The sequence below is a fragment of the Alnus glutinosa genome, chromosome 5, assembly GCF_958979055.1.
Source record: "Alnus glutinosa chromosome 5, dhAlnGlut1.1, whole genome shotgun sequence".
NCBI lineage: Eukaryota > Viridiplantae > Streptophyta > Magnoliopsida > Fagales > Betulaceae > Alnus > Alnus glutinosa.
Window position 1 is genome coordinate 14,644,620 of NC_084890.1, and position 10,253 is coordinate 14,654,872.

General features: G+C 36.9%; 1 protein-coding gene across 1 annotated transcript; it reads right to left on the reverse strand.

The window, feature by feature from the left end:
* Nucleotides 1-1,882: 1,882 nt before the first annotated feature.
* On the reverse strand, nucleotides 1,883-9,793 carry LOC133869573 (uncharacterized). Its single transcript, XM_062306612.1, has 3 exons — nucleotides 9,634-9,793; nucleotides 8,553-8,858; nucleotides 1,883-2,080 (listed from the first exon to the last, which is right to left on the reverse strand). The coding sequence occupies exon 2, from the start codon at nucleotides 8,853-8,855 to the stop codon at nucleotides 8,577-8,579; it is 279 nt and encodes a 92-aa protein (XP_062162596.1). The 5' UTR covers nucleotides 8,856-8,858; nucleotides 9,634-9,793; the 3' UTR covers nucleotides 1,883-2,080; nucleotides 8,553-8,576.
* Between the last annotated feature and the right edge of the window lie 460 nt (nucleotides 9,794-10,253).

Below are 10,253 nucleotides of genomic sequence, written 5' to 3' on the forward strand. Positions count from 1 at the left end.
TACTAGTTAAATCATAAGCTAAGCATCATTGTAACCTTTTTCCAATTTGCTTTAAAAAAATGGGTTAAATATATTTTTGGTACATGTGATTTGAAAACTTTATTTTTTAGTATTTTAGTTTCAATTTGTATCGCAGATGGCACCTGAGTTTTGAGAAAATACAGAATTGGAACCTCCGTTAATTTTTCTGTCTAAAAACTAACGGTTTACTATATTAGCGCTACTTAACACCCCTAAGACTGCAACACATCCCATTCGCCACGTCATATAGCATACGTGTAAAATCAATTCTATATAATTGACAATAAAAGCCATGTAAATTAACTCAAGCATCTTCCTAAACCATTTTCCCAAAATTGCATAACCAATTCTCGGCTCCGGTCGACCTTTTCTTTCCAAAGGCTTTTTTCTAAAAAAAATAAAATAAAGTTGAAAAAAAGCCGGCCAAGATGCGGCCGGCGTCCTCGGAGAACAACGCCGGCCAAAAATGAATTAAAGCAGAGAAAGATCATCCATTAACTACACCCTTCCCCTCTTCCCAACATAAATTTTTTCTCAACTCTGCCTCCATCCTTCTTCTGCTTTACTACCACTTTCATTCGCACCTGTTCAGCCGATGATCATCCACCAGGTTTTTTTTTCAAATTTTTATTTTTATTGTTTCTAGTTTAAGGACATTTTTGTATCTCCCCTTCCTCTTCCTATTTCCCTGCCTCTCCCTCTTCCTCTGCTTCTTCCAGTCCCACGCGATGCTCTGTTGTGACTTCACCCTGCCGGACCAAACCCACAGATGCTGCGAACTTCTTTTATATATGCTTTCCCTGTTTCCTTATCATTTGAGAAAGCCCATTTCTTTTCCTCATTGTCTCTTTCCGTTTGGTTGCTGCCAAAGTGCAAGAAAAGAGAATAGATTGAAATTCTCTAATCAATTCATTATTATCTTTCCCTGTAATTAATTAAACCACATTCTGTTAAAAACCATTCTTTAAAACCCGTTACTTTCTTTCTTTCTTTCTTTCTTTGCGTTTTAGAAGAGGCTAACACCAATTCTTTTGGAAATTGGATTGTAAACTGGAAGTTGGATTGAGATGATGGAATTGATTTAGATGAAAATAAGACTCTTAACAGATGTTGGAACATTTTTTTGGTCGGATATTCTAACATCCGGAGGGGGTATTCTTCACTTGAGTTGTTTTTGGGTGTTTTGTAGAATTCTTTGAAAGGAGTATTCATGACCTTCGAGGTTTCGTGTTGTAGTGGGGTTCCGGGGTGAAAGAGGCTGTCGGGTTCCAAAGACATTCCGATACTTAAATTAGCATGTTTGTGTTTAGAGTAAAGAGGTAAGTACATTATTTATGGTTCAAAGGAACTAGAGAGGGAGAAAGGACATAAATTTCTAACAAATCAATTTATGTGAAATTTCCTACGACCCACGTATAAGATTGACATGTGTTCCTTAACATGTGAAAAATACATGTTATTTAAATAATATGTGCTTCTTACATACTCTTTTAATAGCATTAATAAAAAAAAAACTTGTACTTCTCACATGTTTAAAAAACACATCTTTAGTATTTTGTAATTTTTTTACAAGTCATTTTATATCTTATTTTTTAAAACGTATTTTGTGTTTATTTTGAAAAAAAATCTGAAAACTATTGTTTAAGTGTTTGAAAAGTGAGCATAACATTTTAACTTGAATTTTAGTTCGGAAATGAATCAATATTTTTTCACTCACAGTAAAATGATCTCACACCCCACAACCAATAACAACAGAAGCACGAGACATTATCATATCTTATCAACAGGACTCAACAAATAAATAATTTTTTTTTTTTAAAAAAAAAAAAAAAAAGTTTGAAAAGAAGAAGAAGAACATGAATTTCCCTGATAGACGTCCATTCAACAATCAAATTAGAAGTAACAAAAGTACGATACAAAATGTTTTGGTGGATTTTATTGTATCACTTAATGCTGCCACACAATTTAGAAGACAGTATATTTCTCTTAACAATTTTCAGATTATCAAAACTGACGAACAACATGCATTTCAATGGTATCCCAATCAACCCTTGGGGACCTGCAAATAGAAGAAACAAAAAGTATTAACCAAATATTAGTAACCTAATAATGTGTTCACTAGCAGCATACAGTAAAAGCCACACTTTTCTGTTTTCAAAACCATTAACAAACAATTCAAAATACAAAATATTTTTCAAATGTAAAACTTCTTACTTCCATATTACATCGAAACACTTTTTCAAACCAAAACCCAGAAACACTTTTCAAAATCATTAACAAACATACCCTAACTGCATTTGTTTAGAGCTGGTTGTTTGATCATAATGACTAATGGGGACATAATTTTCTATTAAAATACAGTCATAGATCTCTTAGATTTTGTCAAAATCTTATTTGTTTAAATGCTTCTATCAATATGCATTATCACAATCATAATAGTCATCATCCCACACAAAAAATTAAAAAAATCAGATGAAGACAAACTCAATCTTAGAGCTGCACAGAACCCGGGGTGCTGAACAGCTTAGACTTTTCTTTATAACAAACTTGTTCAGGCTTCTGATTTGGTATATCACCCTTGGCTCAAATTGTATTTTCTAGCTCATTTACTAAAAACGAGCCAAGCCCAGGCAAGGCCAAACTCCGCTAAGGTTCAAAAACAGGTCAAATATGAACACTTTTTAAGATTAATCTACGTGAAAACCTTGAAGAACTCTACTAAATATAAGCATGTCTCATCCAAAAGCTGCTTTAAAATGATAACAAGCATGATAAAACAACCTCTTGTATGATTATGTCGCACATCAATCTTTCTTTTTATGACTAGAGACATTAAATTTAAACCAGAGAGCTCTTTAGAGGACTTATGATCATTTCCAGCCACTTAGTTACATTATATAGAGTCATTACATTATTTAGCCAAACCATCATGAGCTTGGCTGGCACCAATCCAGGTTTAAACAAGAATATCTAGGCTTGAATAAAGTGGAAGTGGTGCTTGAACGCACTACTTATCAAGGAGAAATGATATAAATACATCTCCTATACATCTCATTTTCAAATTTATTATTGAATTTATGGGACCCAATTTGGGTCCCACAAATTCAATAGTGGATATGAAACTTAGTTGTATGGAAATGTGTAGGGAATGTATGTGTATCATTTTTCTTTATCAAGCCATCAAACAGCCAAAAAATACTTGGCTATGCTAAGCTTGATTAGAGCCCAGCACAGTCCCCCGCACCCCTAGCGCCAAAGTACAAAAACCTTCGCTCTAGAGTTCAGCATTAAGTTTTAGCTCCAATACTTCTAGAGCTCAGCATTAAGTTTTAGCTCCAATACTCCACCTCAACGCCATAATTTATAGCAAATCTGATGTGCTCAAACCAACATCCAGCATTTACCCACACCCCTAAAGGAAGGACTGAGCAGAGCTAAAGTGTATACTAAATGGATAAAATATAAAGGATAGACAAGGAGTGCCATGGAAGTGGAAACCTAAGAGAATTTGATAGATGTGGTGAGTGAGTATTGAATATCATCATAGTGATTTCGAATCTTTGAGAGATCTACTCTAGTCCAGGCAAGAAATAGAGGGAGAGAAAAGATTATAAAAAAAATAAAGTTTCAAACACATCAAAATATGGCTCTGTTAATGAACTGTATTCTTGTATTCTATATTCAATTTGAATTTCCCACTCAAAACACAAAACACTTCTCAAATTGTATTCTTGCTTTGTTGTAGGAATATTTTGACAAAACCATGGATAGGAGCTAACTTATAATTAAAAAATAAAAATGAAAAACACAGAGTGGCTGTGTGGCCACCCTAAGAGGAGGGGTGGCCGCACTCAAAACACAAAACACTTCTGAAACTGTGTTCTAACTTTGTTGTAGGAATATTTTAAGAAAGCAGGTGCTTAAATTTTTGCAAGTATAGGAGCTAACTTATTATTTAAAAAAAAAATGAAAAACACAAAGTGGCCATGTGGCCACCCGATTCCTCCACTTAGGGTGGCCACACAGTAAATTTTTTTTTTTCCTTTTTTTAGGGCTCTACATCAGTTTGGGTTTTCTCAAAATAAGCAAATGTACTTTATAGAAAAAACCTTCTAAGTATTCACCTTCAACATGTCTTTATTGTCATTAGTTGCAGTCTCCCGTGTGAAGACAATATTAGCTTCAATCGTTTGTTCAAACCCATCCATATATAAAAAGGAATTACAATGTGAGACCCATCCTTTGATGGGTATGCTATGATTTTGATGCTGATCCTCCCGTTCACCGAGTTAATGAAATCACATTTTGTCTCTTAATCAGTAGAGGAGATACTGACACAAAGAAGTAGCTTACAGGAACTCCTAGGCCTGATTGTGATGCCTTATCCATATACATAGAGATCATTTTCACTTTGAATTTGAAAAAATTAGAAGTGGTCCCTTATATTTGAAGCCTAGAAATTTCATCTGCATCCTATAATCATAACCAACACTAAACATTAAAGTTAAAGTGACATCACCTCTCCCATCATTGAAAAAACAAAAAATAGAATTCCTTATCAATTGATAAGTTGAGATGTGGAGATTGGCAATATGGCATAAGCTCATAAATATGCAAAGTACCCTTCCATATTAACTTTCTGACATCCAATTTCTTCTGTATCTTTTTTTTTTTTTTTTTTTTTTTGATAATTAAGAAAAGTTTTATTAAAAAGCGTAAGGCGTCCTTACGTACACAGGCAATATACAATAGAGCTCTTACAAATCCAAAACCCAAACACCCAAAACCCACAAGAAACCCAAGACCCAACAAACAAGAACAGAAACCCATAAACAAACCCAATCCCAAACGCAAATCCAGAACCCTACGCAACAGAGAACAAACCACTGAGCTACTAACAAAGCTTGACCCCAACAAAAGCAGCGTCACTGACCAGAACTAGGCCAAAGACGAACCACACCCGTCGAACCAACAAGCACCCGTAGAAGACAACATCGGCGAGAACAAAAACTCACTGGCAACATCTGAGCTCGCTAGAGAAGACCCACCATGCCCAATGACATTAGAAGAGGCTGCCGGCACCAAAAAAGCCATCGGCAGAGACACCAGCGCAGCAACCCCGGAAAGGATCCAAGAAATAGATCTGATCCCGTCGAACCGGATAAAAACCCAGGATCCACTTCTAAAACCTGACTCAAATCCCACTTGGAAAGAGATTTATCCATTAGCTTGGGCCTACACCTAAAGGCCCCCTTCATGCGCCCAACGGCAAGAGACGCCCCCACGTAAACCTAGTCCACCTCATTTTCAAAATCTCAAAAATACCCTTCCAAACCCAAAGAATACCGATAGAATCCTTCCCCTTTCCGCGCTGAAGCCCTATGCCCTCGTTTGTGATGCCAAAAGGGCAAAAGTTAGACCTCGAGAAGTGAACCTCTGGCCCCTCAATCCTACCACTTCAAAGGAATCCTTGACCACCGGGTCCCGAAGACGCACCGACAGTCTCTTCTCTAAGACAACCATGACAAAAACCTCCACCTGATAGAAGCCCTCTCCAATCACCCGCTGCGAACACCACCACCTTCAGGATCCTACCGAAGCTGCTGTTGTTCCCCAAGCGAAAGAAAACTCTGAGCCCTCTCGAAAAGAACTGAAACCCTAGAGTCAGAGATGCTCCCAAGCTCTTCCATCGTCAAACAAGAAAAAATCCTCCTTGCCTCTAATCGAAGGGCCGATGAACCTTCCACCACCGCGAGGACCATCTCTCCAACAACGATAACCAAGCATCAAAGCCACAAACCCAGTTGCAACATCAGCTACACTACCAAATACCCGATTTGCCAAGAACCACCCCAGACAGCTGCGACAACCAACCAGCGGAGATCTTCTCGCAAGAAGCAGAGAAACCCAAAACAAAAAGACCAAAAAGAAGGAGAAAAACCACTAGAAGCCTAGACTGGAATGGAACCGGAAGAGGAGGGAGGGAGGAGAGCCTTACCTCCCTCCTCACTAGACAAAAACAGAGAAGAGACCTAAGGGTTTTTTGTTGAGAGGGAGATAATAACTTGAAAGAAAAATATCAATTCTTATCTAATCTTAATCAGATTCTATTTTGCTTTTTTTCTTTTTTGGTCCATTAGGGTTCCAAATACATAATGGGAGGTACCCCTCACCCTTCTTTTAAACTTCCCTTTACTATTGTAGGCGAGATTCCATGTTTCACTTTTATGACTATCTCTTCCACCCTAAACTAAATTATTTATTTCTAGAAATAACCCAGGAGTACAAAGGATAAACACAGCATCACCACAATTCTCAGTCTTTGGAGATAAATGACAAGAGAATCCAAATACCTCAACTCAAAAAACAATCAAAGTAAAAACTTGTCAAATATCAAATCAAACTATAACCAAGGTTCCCGGTTTTATAATAACTCTGACTAACTCAAGCAATACACTCTGTTCCAGGTGGAAACAAGATTATCAAATGTTACATTTCAACTAAGGTTGGGCTTCCAACAAAGTCTATCAAAATAGTACAAAAAAAGCTACATGAGCTGCAACAATACTTAGTTATCTTAAGGGTAATGGAATATACATTGTTATGTGTTCCATAGCGACCTATGCAATCATTTTGGCATTTATATTATGCTGCTTTCTTAGATAAAGGTTAGTTTACCTAAGATTGGACGTGCACTAAACCAAGCCCAACCCAAAGTTTGGGTTGATTTAAGATTTATCACTTTCCAAAAAGAAAAGGATTTATCAATGCAAGTCCAAGCAGTCAATGTCAAGCTTAACCTAGCATGTCCCCACCCAAAAACAAAAATTATAAAAGGCACCTAATCTAACCAAAGTAATAAAAAATAAAAGTTGAGAGTAGGTTGTAGTCCCCATGCACAAAATTGCAAACATAAAGATCAATTTTGACAAACTTTCTAAATGCTACCTATATTTAACAGCAAAGTCCCTCATTGCCTTAAATGACCAGATATTTCCTTTTCCAATAAGAGACAGCTCTCACTTTCTTTCAATAAATTGAATCCTAACACACTACCATTGCTCTGATTGTCTTCAACTCAACTTGGGCAGCACAAAAAACAAGTACTTTGAGTGGCTCAGGCATTTTGTCAAACATTTTCTCTATTTTCCTCGCATAAGCAAACAAAGAAAGGATAAAAGTTACTAGGTTACTATCTTTTCTACTTATCAAAAAAAAAAGGTAACTATCTTTTCTTCTCCTCCTTTCTATGGCCTTTTACTTCATTTCATTGTCCTTATAAGTTGTGCGCTCTTTCAATTCTTTTATTAGCAGATTTATGCCACAGTTGGGAAATAATGATTGGCTGTCAATAAATATTTTGGATTTTCTCATAATAAGCAAATTTTTTCTGCACTTGTTTCCACTTTTCTGGTCCGCTATAACTAGAGAGGCTCTAATAGAAGCAGCATGGTTAATGCTTTGGCAACAGAATTTACTAGCAGGATCCAAAATCCATGAACCAAAAATTCCACAACGAACTCTGCAGGATTATCCCTCTAGAAACTAAGCATGTGGTACATAAAAGCATATATTTGTACACAGTGTAAGCTTTACATACAGGATCTTTGGCATTTCTTCTTCAATTTGAAGAGATCAAAGTTAGGATCTTAGGAGGTTCTCCCTGGTATACAATGGCAGCACAAACCCACACAGACAACATCGCTTAATCATATCAATAACTATTGGAAGATTAGTCTACATAAATGCATATCAACAGTATACGCAGAGAGAATCACTAATAGCCTCTTCAGCCCATCAAGGTCCACACTGACACAAGGGAGTGCTCCATTAACTATAATTCCAGAGGTGAGTCTTCTGGCCATGGAAAAGGCAAGGTTTACGTCTTTTAGCGTTGTGCGCTGTTTATGGGGTGTCTTTATGTGGGGCTTCAGGTGGTTGTTGTGGGACTTTAGGGCAGTGGAGAATTTAGTCATGTTTGTGGGGGTCTTTCTTGGTTGTTTCTGTTAGGGATTTGGGGGTGTTTTTTTTTTTGGGGGGGGGGGAGATGTTTCTCGTTCTAGTTAGGTGTTTCTTTTTGTATATTTCCTGTGTACTTAGTTGCGCCTTAAGCTTTTAATAAAATTTTCGATTACTTACCAAAAATAAAAAAGGTACACACTGACACAAACAACAGCCACACATGAAATAAAAAGTTAATGAAAACTATGATTATTCATTGAATACTGGCATTCAACAATCATTGGCAGATAAATCTATGGTGAACCATCCAATATAGATTTTTTTTTTTTTTAGAAAAAAAAAACAAAAAAAATCAAGGAAACAACAAAAATTAGTTATAAATTTAAATACATGCATCACTCAAATACAGAAACCTAACTCAACCCGCAAAAATCAATGCAAAAGCCAGCAAAACCCACCAAACAAAACTGAATTAAAAAAAAAAAAAAAAAAATCAACGGTTTAATACTGCATCAATCGAAAGTCAGAGCCATCTATCAGCAAAAAAAAATACTCATTTGAGCACACACCTGCAATAACCGACAGATTGATCATCAGTGGCCTCCTTGGCCGTGCTCCTTGGCATGCTGCTGGTGCTCAAGGTGACGGCGTTCCTCAGGGAGTGCAACCAGGTAGGAGAAGATCATCCCACCAAAACAGACATGGTAGAGAGGGTCAATGGAGTTGGTTTGGATGTACTTGGCATGGTAGTTGTCCAGCCCTCTCTGTACTGCACTCTTCACATAGTTTAGGGAAAGCATCGGCTTCACATGGCTGGGCAGTTCCTTCACCTTCAGCCCCTTGACCTCATTGTAGAAATTCCTCCACGCCATTTGCTGTGCATAGACCGCAAAGAAGAAAACTCAGAAAATTGCGATGCTTAAAGACCCCATTAATCACCATAAATAACCATACTATTTTTGTTTAGAAAATTTTAACCCGGAAAAGATTTCCCATTAAAATAAAATGGGGAGAAGAAATTTTTGTTAGAAAAAGATAAGCAAGGCTCCATTTGGTTCAGTCCAATATATATTTTGTTTTTAATCAAAAATCGAAATATTGATTTGGGCATTTCATGCCGAAGCCAAGCTCTAGAATCCAACAAATGTCCAAAGCAAAATATTGACCTCAATAAGACTTATAGATCTCAACCATAGCACAATTATAAGCCTTCATTTTCACTCCTACTTTCCCAGCAACCAAACAAACAGAAAACACAATTTTTTTTTCCCAATTCCCCAGACAATGTATTCCGTAAAACTATTTTCCGGGAAAACAAACTGGACTCATGATCGTTTCTCCTCTGCTTACAATTTTTTTCATATTCCCTTCTCTATAATGCCTAGGCCTTGATTCTAATGCCATGCTCTTTTCTTTTCATTTCATTTCTTCAGTTTTCTCAATAACCAAATGGAATATCAACGAAACAAATCTAAAGATTAAAAATTTCAATCGGCTAATGCATGCCTCACAATAACAAAACCATGCCCACAAACCCTAAGGCAATGTAATGCTAGTTTAATCAAGAAGCAAGAAAAGTAATATCGAAAATCCCAATCAAGAATACGAACAAATTAACGAAAGGATCAAAGTGAAAAGCAAGAGACTTACTTGGTGTCGCTGCTGTGAGATAGGGATCTAGGAAAGAGGGACGGAGGGCTTCTCTTTCACGGCGCAACAAAGCTCAGAGACGTCAACAGCGATTCCAAATTGAGTACTAGCCGATTCCATCCAACGGCCCAGAGTTGCCTACGTATATAGAATCAGATTTGTCTAGGAAATGTCTGAATTAGCCTTTACTGGGGGTTCTCAACCAGTAGGGATGTGCAAATCCCACCTGTACCCGCGAACCTGCCCCGCTCCACACCAACCCGCTCCGTCAATAACGAATATAAGACATTTTTAAGAAAGTGCGGACCTTAAATATGACAACCCGTGATTTATGGGGCGGGTTGCGGTATTAAATTTTTTCTCACCCGCCCCGCAATCCCTTTATACTAGTATTATCAAATTTTCTCCAAAAAAATTATAAGAATCATTACTATGGGTGTGCCTTTGATTTCATCAAATTTTTTCCAAAAAAATTATAAAAGTCATGACTAGAGTCACGAATTGCCAAAATTGTGTACCTTTGATTTAATTCAATACAGTTTTGAACTATCCATTTCATCTCTATTTTTATTCCATTCTTATATACACTTCCATCTCTACATTCTCACATACACATATCC